The sequence below is a fragment of the Pristiophorus japonicus genome, chromosome 11 (assembly GCF_044704955.1).
Source record: "Pristiophorus japonicus isolate sPriJap1 chromosome 11, sPriJap1.hap1, whole genome shotgun sequence".
Classification (NCBI taxonomy): domain Eukaryota; kingdom Metazoa; phylum Chordata; class Chondrichthyes; family Pristiophoridae; genus Pristiophorus; species Pristiophorus japonicus.
The window spans coordinates 218,424,938-218,444,657 of record NC_091987.1 but is presented as its reverse complement, the minus strand read 5'-3'; the positions used below and the strand labels follow the sequence as shown (position 1 = coordinate 218,444,657).

General features: G+C 42.5%; 1 protein-coding gene across 1 annotated transcript in view; it reads right to left on the bottom strand.

Annotated features, from left to right (window-relative positions):
• Window positions 1-308: 308 nt before the first annotated feature.
• Window positions 309-19,720, bottom strand: part of cbl (Cbl proto-oncogene, E3 ubiquitin protein ligase) — a 201,684-nt gene continuing 182,272 nt past the window's right edge. The window contains exons 13-16 of the mRNA XM_070894563.1: window positions 12,274-12,435; window positions 11,779-11,876; window positions 11,435-11,632; window positions 309-9,668 (exon numbers count right to left, since the gene is read on the bottom strand). Coding sequence (XP_070750664.1) covers window positions 9,403-9,668; window positions 11,435-11,632; window positions 11,779-11,876; window positions 12,274-12,435 — 724 coding nt within the window. The 3' untranslated portion in view covers window positions 309-9,402. The remainder of the gene's footprint in view (window positions 9,669-11,434; window positions 11,633-11,778; window positions 11,877-12,273; window positions 12,436-19,720) is intronic.

Genomic DNA, 19,720 nt, shown 5'->3' with positions numbered 1-19,720 from the left:
GTTAAGAGAGAGGTTGGAGATGAAAGGATCATCTATCAGATGAGAGAAAGAGAGAATGAGCGGGGAGGGAGAGAAGTTCCAGGCTGTAAGAGAGGAATTGCTTATTAGAAATGTGAGATGGAAGATGAGCACAAGCACCCACAATTGGAAGTGACAGGTAAAAGGATTGGCAATCAGACAACAAGCTGTATTTCCTTCACAGAACTGTATTTTTGCCAGGGTTGTTATTGATGTTTGTGGCTCCCATCACCCCTCAATAAAAAGCTGTACACAAGCTGGTGTGATTTCAGTACATATTTAATACATTATTTCACAATAGCAACTTTCCATTTACCATTTCTTAAAACACTTACCAACACAGTCAGAGAGCACTTAAATGAATATAAATTAATTGCACAGAACTTTAAGAATCTGCCATGAGGTTAGGAGTTTAAAAAAATTACATATTGCAAGCACAAAAAACCCTGAACAAAGTGAAAGATCGTCCTACATCAGTGCAGAATAAAACAAATTAAAATCTCAGGAAACGGACACATTGCTTGAAATGGATGTTGAAACTGACCAGTCGCATGACAAGTCTCAACTCTCATTACATCATCGAAAGCGTTCGAGATCACCTCTCACAGTAGCATTTTCACCAAAATTAAAATTAAAATCTTAAGATTACAGTATTTAATAAAAATACCGTGACTTAAACATCCTGCAGTTCTGTACATTTCTACATTTATAACATTGAGAGAAATTTACAGAAAATCCTTTTCACGGAGGCTATGAGGCAAAGCAAGTGCATATTTGGAAAGGTGTCGAGTACTCAAATGGTTAGTGACGAGCAGGCTGGTTAGCTTCTGGTAGTTCCTTGCTGGTGTGTATGGGACAGTAGTGCCAACATACACCCTTCCCCCACCCATCCTCAGCAATACCAAGCTCGCAAACTACAAACCAAATCCAGCACAGTGCCGAACTCAGCCTGGACCATACCAGGCTCCCCTTAAGTATTCAGGTCACATCACATACAAACCACAGTCCTGTATTCAATTTACAGAAAATAGTCGCTGCTACAAATAATTTCAACCCTGGGCTCCTCTCATATCTGGAGATCTTGCCTCCACTTTTCTCTGCTAATGCAGTTCATTCAGTTGTGACAATGGAATCATTCAATTTCCAGACTTGTTAACGCTCCAATCTAGCTCCAGGATCAGCGGGCTGAGGAGAGCTCCCCAAGTAGAAGATTGGATGAAATTCATCGCTGCCATGGCTCAAACTTGCAGCCCATCTTGCTGTGAAATTCAGCTATTTAATCAGGTTGGCTCAGTTAGTAGCACTCTCACCTCAGGGCTAGAGAGTTGTGGGTTCCAGGCCTATACTAGGGGTTTGAGCACATACTCTAAGCTGAAACTCCAGTGCAGTACTGAGGAAGTGCCACATTGTCGGAGGAGCCATTCTTTCGATGAAACCACGACAATATTTGCTCACTCTGGTGGATGTCAAAAGATCTCACGGCACTCTGAGAAGCAGGGACTTTTATCCTGGCCAGCATCCCTCCTCAACCAAACACAAACTGCTCATTTATCTCATTGCTATTTGTTGCATTTGCCTACTTATCAGTCCGTGCACTTCAAAATAACTCATTGTGTGAAGCCCAGACATTTCGGAGAGATGTGATAAGGCACTACACAATTCAAGCCTTTCTTACTTCACAAGATGACTTTTCCACAACCTGCTTATTCACTGGACACCCACCAAATTACTGGAGAGCACAAGATCCACCAAGCTAGGAATCTGGCGCTAATCAGAATCGAAGCCCAGCAAACGCTGCAGATCAATCAGTACTGCCCCTTTGGGGAGAATGCCCATTTTACATCAACACTTTTAAACGGGCTATGAAGCAATAGGATTTGAATCAGCTTACAAGCAAATAATCGGATTGATATGCTCTGGTATTCTGAATCAACTTCATGTCACACCCACCGTGGACACTGACTGACCCTCGCTCCCTCCTCAGAAGGAGGTCTCTCGTAAAGTTTGAAGAGGAGAAAATCTCTGCAGATCCAAATACACAAAACTCTACACGGAATTGACTAAACGTAACCCTTCCTGAAATCCTGAGGAAACCAACTAATGTTGGATTGTAAATAATGACGCTACACAATGAGAAACTCAGTACAGAAACTGGTGCTCTCTTTGTAAAAAGCTTTCTTAAAAAAATTAAGGGGTGGGGGGGGAGCATATATTCTGCTGCCCATTTCTGAAACTGGGACAAGAAAATTAAAAAATTCCAAACCAGACCTCAGTTAAAAACAGGCTGAACGATTGCCACTGAAAATTCAAGTAATTCAGAAGTCAAAGGCTTTAATATATATTTTTTTTTAATTGCTTTCCTAAAATATAAAAGTGACCCTGATTACCTGAAAGAGTCTTGTATTATTGGACCTGAACTCCAATCAATCTAGGGCCAGAATTCCCAACCTCAAGTTCAATTCTGGCATGTAAAAACAGATGTCTGGTTTGTAAACTGTGACACGTTCATTAAGGCTCAAGTTTGAGCTGCATTAAAATGATACTAACTAAACTACAGGTTACATCCTGCATCACAGTCAGTGGTCAGCGGGCAGCAGTGTGGCTAGCTGGGGACTCAGCTCTGCCTTCCATCTGCAAGCAGCAATCATCATCACACTCCATTGGTCTCTACCTCAAAAGCAAAGTTCCTTCCCGATACAATACCCCTGGGATATTCAGCACAGCTCGGGAGATGCAGGGCCAGGCGGCCAAATCTGCACTGAATCACAATCTACCACCTGAAGTCGAAGTGAAGAAGAAAGATTCTACAAAAGTTTCAAGAGTCCCAGAAGCGATGGTTCACAGCTTAGATTCAGTGAAAGGAACTATGATATGTGACCCACTGCTCATTCAACTGAACGGGTATGATATGGTGCCACGTTAATAGCGCTAGTGTGAAGCCACAGTGCATTAACTGAGTGAGGGAGAAGTCAGAACACCAGATCTCAAATCTCCAGGCTGATGAGCAGAGTTTTATGGTACAGCATGAACAGATTCCACTAGCATTTTGTTTCCTCCTGAAAATTAAAGTCCCAACCCCCTCATCTGGCCAAGCCCACCAATTACACAATTAAACCCAGGCTTTTCAAAACATTACATTTTTATATTTAATCTCAATTAACTTAATTAAAAAATATATATACTTTTTAAACCAAACGTTTATTGAAATAATGTGCCTTCCTCACACAAAGTAAGCAGCAGTAAATAGCGCATACCAAACTATGAAATGATGAATGGTCTCTAAACCTTTCCTGCTGCTGGGGAAAGCACGAATGAATTAGTAGGTTTAATATTATCTGACTCAAGTTACCAGTCTCCCTCCTAGCTGGATTTCCCACTCAATTCCCACTAAACTAGGGGGTGCAACATAAAAATAGAAAGCACCCAGGCCCCTGTAACACATCATTAAAGCCCCGAAACATCTGCCTCACTGCTCACAGAGATGGATGGCTCCGGGAAGTAATCTTGCAGTGGGGCAATGTGACCTGCTCCATCCTCCGCTGCTCAGTGCTGTCTTGTGATCAGACTAAATGTCATGCCCGGAGCTCAGAGACTACTTTCATTTGCTTTACTGGTGAGAGTTTGGTCAATTTGTAGTCACTGGGTGATGTTACCTGGAGATATTGGGCAAGGGGGGGGGGGGGGGGGAGAGGAGAGAGAGGGATTAAAATGAAACTGAGAACTCAACTCACAGTACTCTTTAAAGACATTTGCAGGCCAGGTTCCCTGTGCTAGAAGCAGCAGTTGAGGGAGAATATTCATATATTTTATAACTACGAGTCATTCAATAGAAACATGGCAAACACAAAGTAAATGTCTACTGCTGGAGGCTTTCCGAATGGAGATCGACCCCATAATCCATCCATGTCTCTGGAGGACGAGAGGAACATTTTTCCACAGGTAAGCAGGCTGCAAACCGACAGGCCTTCCTTCCTGGGAAACATGAATCCAGATTCACACAGACACTGTCCGACAAATCTTCAACAGTGTAATGGTTGCCACCATGACCCGAAAGGCTATTTATTCATTTCATGAGTTACACAACTCCCGGGAAACCAAAATACTGCATAACTTTTGCTAATAAAAATGCATTTATATTAATGTTTAATCTTATGTATTGTTTAATTATAGCCACACTGAAGTGCAGCACTGACAATTTTCTGTCAGTGTTTCAGGTAAATGAAAAATCTAGTTATTAATGCCAACCATTGACCAATAATTACAAATGATCACAACAGCAAACAGATCCAACCTACACAAAGGGTGCATTTAAGCGAACAATGAACATTAAAGCACAATCTGTCACTGGATATTTAGACTCTATAACTAAATGACTCCTACCATGCCCCCCAAATATGGCACCATACATCAGCGACTCTTTCAGTTAGAATACACCAGGCAATCTTGGGATTCATCAACTGCCTATGAAACTGGCTACAATGCACGTTATAAGCATCAAAGTATCACAACTTTAAATAATAGGAAATACTTCTTAATCCAAGTAATTATATATTTTAGAAAATTGAACAGTGCTGAAATGACAAGATTATGATTAAATTAAGCCATTAGAAAATCCTATTCCAGCAATTAATTCGACTCCACAGACATACTCATCCAGTGTTCAACTCTGCCTGACATCAACCAGAATATTTAGACAGTGTGCACAGTACTGGGAAAAGGAGAGCCAAGCCAACCTTTCATTACACTACAATACACAAACCCTTGCATTCAATCAGACTGCTAGAAATTACTCCTTTAATGAAGAAACTGCCCACAGTTTGGGCTTAAAACAGCAGCACTTTGCCTCAGGTCAGACATTCTGCAGCTCAAGGTGAAGGAACAGCCAATCTCAAGGAAATGCTCAAACTTGGAGTGTGAAAGGATGGGTGAAGAATCGATAGGAACCCAGGATTATGCAGTTAGAATTGCATATGGCTACCTGCAAGGTACAACCTTTCGAACACCTGAACCAGAATTTTCATCCAAAAATTGGTTTTATCTTTGCAAATGTAAAATCAAAGAACTTCCTGTACTATCCCATAATTTTTTTATTTCAACATTTGATCCCTGTTCTAGCCCTGCTAAAATCCGTAAACATACTGATGGGGCAGAAACGTAAACAAAAGTAGAACTATTGCGCTTTTGACAACGTATAAACAACGATCCCTGCAACCTTGGAATCACGTCAACTCCGGACAAACCACCTCCCACATATTTCAACAGTAGCTTTCCATTGGGCTAAATGCAGCTGATTTAAAGTTCCATAATACTTTTGAGTGAAGGACATTTGTAAAGTGATTTATTGAGCAGTGTACAATGTCAGTTTTCTTTTAATATCCAAAACAGGAGCGCCACGGGCTGCTATGTGAACTGCAGTACTATTTCTGCTCACTGGACCGTGGAGGGACCGGAATCCCAGTTCGAACACTTAGCAACGTGCAAATCAAGTCAGAACGTCGACAAGTTTACAATGCTACAGAAGACATTAAGTTGGGGCAGCTTGCTAATCAATCACTACAACTCAAGTCCAAATCTTTAATAATATTCCTGCCTTTTAAAATTGGTTTGATTCTTTCCTGCTCTTTTACACTGAACTCTACCGCAACAATGGGATCTGTAATGCAACTATATTTCTTTCTGTTTCCTGGTTTAATTTGTTCTATTTGGTTGCAAGAATGTATTCCAAAAGCTCACTAAAGTAGTCCAGGGTAAAACACTGCCACAGGGCAATGCCGAACGTTGCTTTAAACTGACTCTTCCGCTGGACAGTACAAAAAAATAATGGTTTTAAAAGCAGATTACCAGTCCAAGTTCATGCTTCACGAGTTGGCCACCCACTGCTTGCAGTGCTAGGGCAGTAACAAAGTGCCCTGCTGGGCAGTTCAGGACCAACTCCCTCCCACCTCTTCCACTGGCACTGCCCACAAAAAATATTTACAAAACACACACCCACAATGAAAGAAAAAGCATCTCTTAGGAAAGCGAATGTCGGGATTTTCCTGGCATTCAAATTTAGGTTTTATGGTGTATACCATGAATAAACACAACAGGCAAGCGAACTACTGATCAATAGGTTACTAAGGGAAATAAGGGTGGAAATTGCGAAGCCTCTGGCCACAATCTTCCAATTCTCCTTGGATATGGGGTTGGTGCCAGAGGATTGAAGGATTGCAAATGTTATACCCCTGTTTAAAAAAGGGGAGGGGGATAAACCAGACAACTACAGGCCCAGTCAGCCTAACATCAGTGGTGGAGAAAGTTTTGGAGACAATAATCCAGGACAAAATTAATTAGCATTTAGAAAAGTATAGGCTAATAAATGAAGGTGAGCACAGATTTATTAAAGGCAAAGTGTGTTTGACTAACTTGATCAAGATCTTTGATGAAGTAACAGAGTAATAGTGAACGCTTGTTTTTCAGACTGGAGGACAGTATACAGTGCTGTTCCCCAGGGGTCTGTATTGGGGTCACTGCTCTTTTGATTTATATTAGTGACCTGGACTTGGGTATGCAGGGCCCAATTTCAAATTTTGCAGATGATACAAAACTCAGAAATGTAGTAAACAATGCAGAGGATAGTAACAGGAGGACATAGACTGGTGAAATGAGCAGATGCAATCTGAACTAAATGGTACAATTTTAAAGGGGGTGCAGAAACAGAGAAACCTGGGAGTGTATGTACATAAATCTTTGAAGGTTGGCAAAAAAAAGCGTATCGAATCCATGGCTTTATTAATAGAGGAAGAGAGTACAAAAGCAAGGAAGCTATGTTAAACCTTTATAAATCACGGGTTAGGTACCAGCTGGAGTATTGTGGCCAATTCTGGGCACCACACTTTAGGAAGGATGTCAGAGGAGATTGACCAGGGTGGTATCACGGATGAGTGACTTCAGATATGTGGAGAGACTGGAGAAGCTGTGGTTGTTCGGAGTTGTTGTGATCTGGAATGCACTGAGAGGGAGTTGGAAACAGATTCCACAGTAACTTTCAAAGGGAATTAGATAAATAATTGAAGGAAAAAAAAAGGTACAGGCTATGGGGAAAGAGCAGTGGGATTGGACTAATTGGATCGCTCTTTCAAAGAGCCAGCACCGGCACGACGGACTGAATGGCCTCCTTCTGTGCTGTATGATTCTATAATATTTATATTAGGTATTAATATTTTCTTCGCAGAATGACCACCATGATACACTTTCGTGAACTTCACAGTAAATAGCGGGTCAGGTTGTACTTGATCGCAACAGCACGGTGAAGAATCGCACCCAACATTACTTCCAACAGTAATTCCTGCATGGAGCAAGTAGGGAAGTTATTTAAAAGTACACCAGTAAAATTGCTGTTAGTCTCACTTGACTACTGTAGCAGGTTAACGTTTTTTATCTTGATTTTATCAGATTTTGAACTGAAAGCATTAATAGAAAGCAGATTTCTACAACATCTCCACACTTGATTGAAAACAATTCTTAAGCTCTAGCTGACAAGAGTGCTCTGTGACACTTTGGGCAGAGTCCTGTATCAGCAGCTGCAGCATGATGGATTAGAGTTACCCAACTCGGCATGTACAGAACAGGAATAACTAGACCAGTGCAATTAACTAAAGATCGAGCTGTACCTGTTCCAACATGCCACACATTTCCTGTTCAGTTTCACCTCCCCTCTCGAAGATACTGACACATTCTGGGGTTCAAGCCCCATCATCGCTCTAATACTTCACAAACTCAAGCTAGTTCATTCTGGCGGTCACTCGCAGATCATTTGCAGGCTCGGGAACACAGACAGACAGACAGAGAGGGACAGAGCAGCAGGAGTCACTGGATAGCAATCAGAATCTGATTTTTCCCTTCCCTGGTCTGGGGTTGCTGTGACCAATTGTACCACCCCGACTGTTGTTTCTGTTCAATCTTGATGTAGACAATCCCTAATCCAAACACAAAAGGCTTCTTCATTGTCTATTTCTTTTAAAATACAACCATTAGAATCGGTCAGAATTACAACCCAATTTTTTTTTAATTACCCGGGGCAGCAGTATATTAGGAAGTACAAGTACATTTTTGTTTGGGACTGAATAGCCAAGTATGTGTAATGGTATAAAGGACAGGGTTAATTTTGAGAAAGATAAGCTTACATGGGTCAAGTTACAATCCCTGACTTTTCTCATATTCTTGTGATTAAATGCGCTGTCACACAATGATTTACAACCAAGTATTTTTTAACCCACAGGTCCCTTTCTTGATAAGCCAAGATGTGTTCATCAGGGATCAGCCGGGAATAAACCAAAATCTGCTGGAATATCTGCTCAGTATCAGTGTCGCGCTGATCACATCGCAGCCATCTGCCATTCATTGTCCGCTCTGGTTTACTCATTTTATTCAAGCCTCATGTTCAGCACAAGTATTTTAAATGGGGAAATAATAGATTACAAATACTAAGGGAAACCCATTCCATCACTGCAGATTTAATTATGGCAAGGACTTTGCGCCACTGGCCGAGGACTAATTCTCTTTTGGGATTCACTTTTCACATTAAAGTTCTATCTCATATGTACCCCACCAGCTACTGTATAAATACAACTTTCTAACTATATTTTATTTTGTGCAAATGATTCCTGTTGGTACAAAAATAGACCCCTCCCCCCGTGTGTTTTTCTGAATGGCAGGCTGGCATAAGTGCTAACCTGGTTCCACAACAGCAGCTGCACATCCCAGTGCCAGATATTTACTGACAACACTGGGCCAGGCAGGGTCCCACTTTTAAAGCTCCTTACTCTGGAACCATGACTTCTGAATCCCAACTCACTGTTAACACTTCCAACTTTGTTTGCACAATACTTGCACGGGCATACAACATACCATAAATCTTTGAATATGATACACCCCGTGTATCATACATACTTCTCAACTTTGGGCTACAATTTGGAGAAAAAAATTAATCGCCGTGCGTGACGCACATTCACTTCTGGAATTTTCTGGTGTGGAAATGCACATTATACTCAAAACATTTATGGTAGTTATGCATGAACGAACCAATTGGGGTCAGTTTTATATGGATTGCAATAGTACTTGGTACATGATAATTGCTCTCAAGAATGCAACTTTGTCAAGGTCAGACATCTCAACAATACCTTCATATATAAACTTTTTCTTTTTTTATATAAAAAGCCCACAACTGGAATGGAAACGAGGCAAGGAGCTACTGTCCTTCAGTGTTTCAGTAATTGCACAGACCTGATTATTCAAATTGATGAGGCGGCAAGGTTAGACGAGGCACAGAGTCACTCAAGCCGAAGCTTATATCAGACCCCACCACGAGCGCTGGCTTGCCGGAGGCAGTGTCCTGAGGGGTGACTACGTTGCAATGTGTGCAGGGGAAGGAACAGACACAAACTCTCGAAGAATATTCTTTGCCATTTCCACGTTGTTTTGTGCAATTAGCAAAGCCTTCTGGATATCCTGATACGAGTAGCCCTGGCTCAAGAGGCTGTTGATCTCGGCTGAGAGAGTCTGCTGCTGCTGTGACATGTTACAACTGTCTGACCGACTAGGACTGGATTTGCGCTCAGAGTTGATGCGGCGAGGTAATGGCTTGGGAGGTCTTTCAGGTGCAGATGAATCTGAGAAAATTAAAATAAAATAAAACGGTTGATGAAGCAATTTCATCATCTTTCTTTTCCTCTTCTGAAGGCACAAATTCATGCTGGATTACAGGCAGTGACTATTCCCCACATCATCCAAATAGCAATGCTGTGCATAGAAGACACACGCCACATTCAATATAGGCACTCCATTTAAATTTATATCCTTGGATTATAAAATTAAGCAAAATATTCATTTTCTCAGGTTTTTCTCTTTTCTCTGAAGGGGTGATTGCTGCTGGAATTCAGTAACAGCAGCCTCCCTCCACTTACTTGCCCAAGTGGCCATTTTGCATGAGAGAGTCCAGACCGCTTCAGCTTGGGTCCAGACCGACGGCTTTCCGGCATAAATCATTGAATAGCGATCAGAAACAGAAAAGCTAGCTTATTTATCCCTTCCTCGTCCAGGCGGTCATTTGCTAATTCAACAGTGACTAAGGATCCAAGAAAGAAAGATTTGCATTTATATTCACGACCACCGGATGTCTCAAAGTGCTTTTGAAGTGTAGTCACTGTTGTAATGTAGGAAATGTGGCAGCCAATTTGTGCACAAGCAAGCTCCCACACACAGCAATGTGATAATGACCAGAAAATCTTTTTTTTTTTGTCATGTTGATCGAGGGATAAATATTGGCCATAACCCCGGGGATAACTCGCCTGCTCTTCATCGAAATAGTGCCGTGGGATCTTTTACGTCCACCGAGGGGGCAGACGGGGTCTCAGTTTAACGTCTCATTTGAAAGACAGCACTTCTGACAGTGCAGCACTCCCTCAGCACTGCACTGGAGTGTCAGCTTCGATTTTTTATATTCAAGTCCCCTCAGCAGCAAGTAACAGCTGACACTGGGACTTCCCTAGTTAGTTCAACACCAGTTCCTTTACTAGTTAAGTCAATAGCAGATCTTAAGACCTTTTTTGAAAAGTAAAACACAGGTTAAGAAGACGAGGACCCACTTTTAAGACCTTCACAATGAACTGGCCTGGAGGTGTTACTGAGCCCAACTGCAAGACAGAGCGCGCTGAAGCACCTTGGCCAGCAGAACACTAAATCCCTCAAGCTGCTACCCAATGTCATCTAAACCCGAGGAAGGAACATTCATTTCATGCCAAAAACTAATTCTCCCATCAACAACTTTCTACAGAGCTCAGTCTGTTCAAAGCTTGAACATGGCTCCCTGCACGGTGGGAGTTTTTTTTTTAGCACTTCTCTCATTCCTGGATATGGCCCAAGGAAACACGCATTAACCGGTTTGTAGCCTCCTCCTTCACTCTTCTCGTCATAAACCTTCATCTATTTTATCACTGCTAGGACACTTGCTCTAAAAATTTTTCTCTCTTGTTCCTCTTACGCTGCCATTCATGGTGCTCCTGCTCCCTATATCCTCACTGTGCTGAAATCAAAATATATTGCACCATTTCCTATTCTAACTCACGCATTCTCAAGAGCTTAAAACTTACCTCCCTGTGTCTTCCTTTAATATTACAATCCACATCATCACCTATAAGTTTCGCTCCAAGTCACACAACATCCAGACTTGGACATATATCGGCCGTTCCTTCATCATCGCAGGGTCAAAATCTTGGAACTCCCTCCCCAACAGCACTGTGGGAGCACTTTCACCTCACGGACTGCAGCGGTTCAAGAAGGCCCGCCATAATCATCTCAGGGTAACTCGAGATGGGCAATAAATGCGGCCTTGCTAGTGACACTCACATCCAGAGAATGAATTAAAACACAATCTCACCTCCTGTATGTGCATTAGGACTAGGCAGATTCTGATCAACAGACACACTGGCAAATGCTGAAGTGGCATAAGAGATATCAGAGAGTGTGCGACGAGCTGGAGGAAGTGGTACAGGTGGTTTGGGGAAGTCATATGCACCATCTTCATCTTCACTCTCGTCTCGTTCAGGCCCGTCGCTGATGGCAGAGTCACCATTGTCTACAGAAAATGAACAAGGTTCAACAGCTCCGTGAGTGACAGAACAAAAGAACCCTAAACTACTGGAAAGGTCAAAAAAAGTATACATCGCATGGCAGGGGATTGAGTTTCAGTGCAGGATAACGATGTGTGTAGAAGCACCTTACCAGACGTGAACTGCTGTAAATCTACATTCATGGCCCGAGATGATGATGTAAACAGAGACTCGCACATCTGTCTCAACGGGTCTGGTTCAGTCAAAGTTCTAATTAAAACAAGAGAAAAAAATTCAATAGTAATTACTCAGTTACAAGAATCGGTTCCTCTAGATTATGTTTTTCAGTTAATCCATCATCAGGTGCACAGATGATAAACTCTTCACGGACAGATTTCAGTTAGTAAACGAGTATCTGCCTTATCCTTCAGAAAGCACCCACACGGCACATTTACTGTTACTGCCGGAGAATTCTATCCCGCTGCACCTGATGTGAGCGAACACAAGGCATATTCCAGCAGGAGGCAGCAGGGGGCAGCAGTCCCTCACATTTGCCTCTGGCACAAATGATTCCGGCTGCAATCCATCTCAACCAGATTCAAGTAAGGAAACTCTTTTTAGTCCAGGTGTTTTCAATAAAAACATACTTGAAGCAAATTTCTCTTACTCTGCATTGTGGCTGCTCGGCCTCTGTACCAAAAGTCTGGAATCCAAGGAGGAGCTGACGCAGAGTGGAGTATGTACAGGCAATGAGGAGGGAGTCATGTAATCAATATCCTCGTCACTGCTCTCTGAACGTTCCTCTGATGTAAATGGCTTTGGCAAGGGTCTGAAAGTACAGAGGAGGGGTTACAATCTGTTCAAAATGTTATGCTCCACTTGTAGAAACTGATCCTCAATCTCACCCCATAACACACAAATTCTGCCACCGATACTGCCTCTACATACCACTATATCTTACGGCAACAATGATTTAAAGTTAAATATGATACATTTCACGTAACTAATTGGGGAAAAATTGTCCAAGCTTTCTATCCAGTGTTGTTAAACTACAAAATATTGTGACACCAGATGCCCGCTTTAAGCAATGATCACCTGTTCAGTCCTCCACAAGGCACAAAAGCAGAACAAGTTCACAGGAAGATGTCCCTAGGCCAATACATCTGTTTATTCAACCGAACTCTAACTGAAGATTTAGTTCAAGATTTGCTGCAGTAGTGGCTTAAACCGTTACGAAAAAGATCATATTGATTTGCCGTACCTTGCTGTCTATATTAGCTTTTCAGAAGTTGCTTCAAGTTACAGTTTCCCCTCTAACCCAGGTAAGAGGCTATCTACCTTCGGGCTTCTGCCAATGCCACTGTACAATGGTCCTGAATGAGATGCAGGAAAGCTACTGGGGCACAACTGGATTCTCCCGTCCTGTGTACAGGATGTGCTGCTGTCACTGGGTTCTCCCACCTGGTAGTGGATCAGAAACTCACTATGTGGAGTCATGGCCATGAACCCAAACCATGTACCATCATGGCACATTATACCGAAGCACAAACTGGGGCACCATGTAGGCACAAAGGTTGCTTTTCAAAATTAAATAACTTCATGCTTACAGTTGGGTGTTAATGCTGCTCACTGAATATTTTTTCAGAAATACAATTTAAAAAATGCTTCAATTTTATTACATTAATACAACATTGGAGACACATTCGTATCGATATATCCGTCGAGCCAGAAGATAACTACAACTGCTATTGGAAGGAGGTTACACTGAAAACATTTCTCTCCACATATTCTCATAGACTTGCTGTATGTTTTCACCACATTGTGTTTTTATTTAAAAACTGCCATTAACATTGTGCCCAAGCCGCTGTGCCTCAGATCCAATTAGATCGGTGATTATTACAACATAGAATTAAACAAGGAACTCCTCCCCAACTCAAGAATTTATGGAGGCCCCTTATATTTAACAAGGAGATCACGATTTACATGGCCCACACAAAGCCAGTTATTAACTGTAACTGGCTTTCAATAATAGCACATCGTATAATTTACAAAAATATTCCCCCTTGCCCTACTGAACAAACACTCCATAAAGATACACAGAAACATAAAAAATAGGTGCAGGAGTAGGCCAATCAGCCCTTTGAGCCTGCAACGCCATGCAATAAGATCAGGCTGATCATCCACCTCACTACCCCTTTCCTGCTTTCTCTCCACAGCCCTTAATCCCTTTAACCGTAAGGGCCATATCTAACTCCCTCTTGACTATATCCAATGAACTGGCATCAACAACTCTTTGCGGTCAGGAACAACTCTCTGAGTGAAGAAGTTTCTCCTCATCTCAGTCCTAAATGGCTTACCCCTTATCCGTAGACTATGTCCCCTGGTTCTGGACTTCCCCAACATCGGGAACATTCTTCCCGCATCTAACCTGTCCAGTCCCGTCAAAATTTAGCATCCTCCTCACAGCTTACACTGCCACCCAGCTTAGTGTCATCTGCAAACTTGGAGATATTACACTCAATTCCCTCATCCAAATCATTAATGTATATTGTAAACAGCTGGGGTCCCAGCACTGAGCCCTGCGGCACCCCACTAGTCACTGCCTGCCATTCTGAAAAGAACCCATTTATCCCGACTCTCTGCTTCCTGTCTGCCAACCGGTTCTCTATCCACGTCAGTACATTACCCCCAATACCATGTGCTTTAATTTTGCACATCAATCTCATATGTGGGACCTTGTCAAAAGCCTTTTGAAAGTCCAAATACACCACATTCACGGTTCTCCCTTTTCCACTCTACCAGTTACATCCTCAAAAAATCCCAGAAGATTTGTCAAGCATGATTTCTCCTTCATAAATCCATGTTGACTTGGACCGATCCAGTCACTGCTTTCCAAATGTGTTGCCAATTCATCTTTAATAATTGATTCCAACAGTTTCCCCACTACTGATGTTAGACTAACCGGTCTATAATTACCCGTTTTCTCTCTCCCTCCCTTCTTAAAAAGTGGTGTTACATTAGCTACCCTCCAGTCCATAGGAAGCGATCCAGAGTCGATAGACTGTTGGAAAATGATCACCGATGCATCCACTATTTCTAGGGCTACTTCCTCAAGTACTCTGGGATGCAGACTATCAGGCCTCAGGGATTTATCGGCCTTCAATCCCATCAATTTCCCGAACACAATTTCCCACCTAATAAGGATTTCCTTCAGTTCCTCCTTCTCACTAGACCCTCGGTCCCCTAGTATTTCCGGAAGGTTATTTGTGTCTTCCTTCATGAAGACAGCACCAAACCAATGTCCTAGGGGGAGTATTTGCTAGTGCTGTTGGGGAGGAGTTAAACTAATATGGCAGGGGGATGGGAACCAATGCAGGGAGACAGAGGGAAACAAAAAGGAGACAAAAGCAAAAGACAGAAAGGAGATGAGTAAAAGTGGAGGGCAGAAAAATCCAAGGCAAAAAACAAAAAGGACCACTGAATATAAAGGGGCTGCAGGAGGGGTCAAAGCTAAAAATCATGGTTTAAAAACTAGGATTAAAACACTCTACCTAAACGCACACAGCATTCGAAATAAAGTAAATGAGTTGACGGCACAAATCATTACAAATGGGTATGATTTGGTGCCCATTACAGAAACGTGGTTGCAGGGTGGCCAAGACTGGGAATTAAACATACAGGGATATCTGACAATTCGGAAAGATGGACAAGAAGGGAAAGGAGGTGGGGCAGCTCTGTTAATAAAGGATGATATCAGGGCAGTTTTGAGAGACGATATTGGCTCTAATTAACAAAATGTTGAATCATTGTGGGTGGAGATTAGAGATAGTAAGGGTAAAAAGTCACTGGTGGGCGTAGTTTATAGGCCCCCAAATAATAACTTCACGGTGGGGTGGGCAATAATCAAGGGAATAATGGAGGCATGTGAAAAAGGAACGGCAGTAGTCATGGGGGATTTTAACCTACATATGGAATGGTCAACTCAAATCGCACGGGGTAGTCTGGAGGAGGAATTCATAGAATACATACGGGATTGTTTCTTAGAACAGTATGTTACAGAACCTACAAGGGAGCAAGCTATCTTAGATCTGGTCCTGTGTAATGAGACAGGAAAAATAAACGATCTCCTAGTAAAAGACTCTCTCGGAATGAGTGATCACAGTATGGTTGAATTTGTATACAGATTGAGGGTGAGGAAGTTGTGTCAGAAACGAGCGTACTATGCTTAAACAAAGGGGACTACAGTGGGATGAGGGCAGAGTTGGCTAAAGTAGACTGGGAACACAGACTAAATGGTGGCACAATTGAGGAACAGTGGAGGACTTTTAAGGGGCTCTTTCATAGTGCGCAACAAAAATATATTCCAGTGAAAAAGAAAGGCGGTAAGAGAAGGGATAACCAGCCGTGGATAACTAAGGAAATAAAGGAGAGTATCAAATCAAAGACCAATGCGTATAAGGTGGCCAAGGTTAGTGGGAAACTAGAAGATTGGGAAAATTTTAAACAACAGCAAAGAATGACTAAAAAAGCAATAAAGAATGGAAAGATAGATTATGGAGGTAAACTTGTGCAAAACATAAAAACAGATAGTAAAAGCTTTTACAGATATATAAAACGGAAAAGAGTGACTAAAGTAAATGTTGGTCCCTTAGAAGATGAGAAGGGGGATTTAATAATGGGAAATGTGGAAATGGCTGAGACCCTAAACAATTATTTTGCTTCGGTCTTCACAGTGGAAGACACAAAAACCATGCCGAAAATTGCTGGTCACAGGAATGTGGGAAGGGAGGACCTTGAGACAATCACTATCACTAGAGGGGTAGTGCTGGACAGGCTAATGGGACTCAAGGTAGACAAGTCCCCTAGTCCTGATGAAATGCATCCCAGGGTATTAAAAGAGATGGCGGAAGTTATAACAGATGCATTCGTTATAATCTACCAAAATTCTCTGGATTCTGGGGAGGTACCAGCGGATTGGAAAGCAGCTAATGTAACGCCTCTGCTTAAAAAAGGGGGCAGACAAAAGGCAGGTAACTATAGGCCGGTTAGTTTAACATCTGTAGTGGGGAAAATGCTTGAAACTATCATTAAGGAAGAAATAGCGGGACATCTAGTTAGGAATAGTGCAATCAAGCAGACGCAGCATGGATTCATGAAGGGGAAATCATGTTTAACTAATTTATTGGAATTCTTTGAGGATATAACGAGCATGGTGGATAGAGGTGTACCAATGGATGTGGTGTATTTAGATTTCCAAAAGGCATTCGATAAGGTGACACACAAAAGGTTACTGCAGAAGATAGAGGTACACGGAGTCAGAGGAAATGTATTAGCATGGATAGAGAATTGGCTGGCTAACAGAAAGCAGAGAGTCGGGATAAATGGGTCCTTTTCGGGGTAGAAATCGGTGGTTAGTGGTATGCCACAGGGATCGGTGCTGGGACCACAACTGTTTACAATATACATAGATGACCTGGAAGAGGGGACAGAGTGTAGTGTAACATAATTTGCAGATGACACTAAGATTAGTGGGAAAGCGGGTTGTGTAGAGGACACAGAGAAGCTGCAAAGAGATTTGAATAGGTTAAGCGAATGGGCTAAGGTTTGGCAGATGGAATACAATGTCGGAAAGTGTGAGGTCATCTACCTTGGGGGAAAAAAACAGTAAAAGGGAATATTATTTGAATGGGGAGAAATTACAACATGCTGCGGTGCAGAGGGACCTGGGGGTCCTTGTGCGTGAATCCCAAAAAGTTAGTTTGCAGGTGCAGCAAGCGAATGGAATGTTGGCCTTCATTGCGAGAGGGATGGAGTACAAAAGCAGGGAAGTCCTGCTGCAACTGTATAGGGTATTGATAAGGCCGCACCTGGAGTACTGCGTGCAGTTTTGGTCACCTTACTTAAGGAAGGATATACTAGCTTTGGAGGGGGCACAGAGACGATTCACTAGGCTGATTCCGGAGATGAGGGGGTTGCCTTATGATGATAGATTGAGTAGACTGGGTCTTTACTCGTTGGAATTCAGAAGGATGAGGGGTGATCTTATAGAAACATTTAAAATAATGAAAGGGATAGACAAGATAGAGGCGGAGAGGTTGTTTCCACTGGTCGGGGAGACTAGAACTAGGGGGCACAGCCTCAAAATACGGGGGAGCCAATTTAAAACCGAGTTGAGAAGGAATTTCTTCTCCCAGAGCGTTGTGAATCTTTGGAATTCTCTGCCCAAGGAAGCAGTTGAGGCTAGCTCATTGAATGTATTCAAGTCACACATAGATAGATTTTTAACCAATAAGGGAATTAAGGGTTATGGGGAGCAGGCGGGTAAGTGGAGCAGAGTCCACGGCCAGATCAGCCATGATCTTATTAAATGGCGGAGCAGGCTCGAGGGGCTAGATGGCCTACTCCTGTTCCTAATTCTTATGTTCTTATTTGTTTAACTGATCCGCCATTTCTTAGTTCCCCACTATAAATTCACCTGAATCTGACTGCAAGGGACCTACGTTTGTCTTCACTAATCTTTTTCTCTTCACATATCTATAGAAGCTTTTGCAGTCAGTTTTTGTATTCCCAGCAAGCTTCCTCTCATACTCTATTTCCCTCCTCCTAATTAAACCCTTTGTCCTCCTCTGCTGAATTCTAAATTTCTCCCAGTCTTCAGATTTGCTGCTTTTTCTGGCCAATTTATATGCCTCTTCCTTGGATTTAACACTATCCTTAATTTCCCTTGTTAGCCACGGTTGAGTCACCTTCCCCGTTTTATTTTTACTCCAGACAGGGATGGACAATTGTTGAAGTTCATCCATGTGATCTTTAAATGTTTGCCATTACCCATCCACCGTCAATCCTTTAAGTATCATTTGCCAGTCTATTCTAGCCAATTCACATCTCATACCATCGAAGTTACCTTTCCTTAAGTTCAGGACCCTAGTCACTGAATTAACTGTGTCACTCACCATCTCAATAAAGAATTCTACCATATTATGGTCACTCTTCCCCAAGGAGCCTCGCATGACAAGATTGCTAATTAGTCCTTTCTCATTACACATCACCCAGTCTAGGATGGCCAGCCCTCTAGTTGACTCCTCGACATATTGGTCTCGAAAACCATCCCTAATACAATCCAGGAAATCATCCTCCACCGCATTGCTACCAGTTTGGTTAGCCCAATCAATATGTAGATTAAAGTTGCCCATGATAACTGCTATACCTTTATTGCACGCAGTCCTAATTTCTTGTTTGATGCTATCCCCAACCTCACTACTACTGTTTGGTGGTCTGTACACAACTCCCACTAGCGTTTTCTGCCCTTTGGTATTCCGTCGCTCCACCCATACAGATTCCACATCATCCAAGCTAATGTCCTTCCTTACTATTGCATTAATTTCCTCTTTAACCAGCAACGCCAACCCACCTCCTTTTCCTTTCTGTCTATCCTTCCTGAATGTTGAATACCCCTGGATGTTGAGTTCCCAGCCTTGGTCACCCCAGAGCCATGTCTTCGTGATGCAAATTACATCATATCCGTTAACTGCTATCTGCGCAGTGAATTCGTCCACCTTATTGCGAATACTCCTCGCATTGAGGCACAGAGCCTTCAGGCTTGTATTTTTAACACCCTTTGCCGCTTTAGAATTTTGCTGTAATGTGGCCCTTTTTGCTTTGGGTTTCTCTGCCCTCCATTTTTACTTTTCTTCTTTCTATCTTTTGCTTCTGCCCCCATTCTACTTTCCTCTGTCTCCCTGCATAGGTTCCCATCCTCCTGCCATATTAGTTTAACTCCCCAACAGCACTAGCAAACACTCCCCCTCGAACATTGGTTCCGGTCTTGCCCAGGTGCAGACCGTCCGGTTTGTACTGGTCCCACCTCCCCCAGAACCGGTTCAAATGTCCCAGGAATTTGAATCCCTCCCTGCTGCACCACTCCTCAAGCCACGTATTCATCTGAACTATCCTGCGATTCCTACTCTGACTAGTGCGTGGCACTGGTAGCAATCCTGAGATTACTACTTTTGAGGTCCTACTTTTTAAATTTAGCTCCTTGCTCCCTAAATTCGTCTTGTAGGACCTCATCCCGTTTTTTACCTATAGCGTTGGTACCTATATGCACCACGACA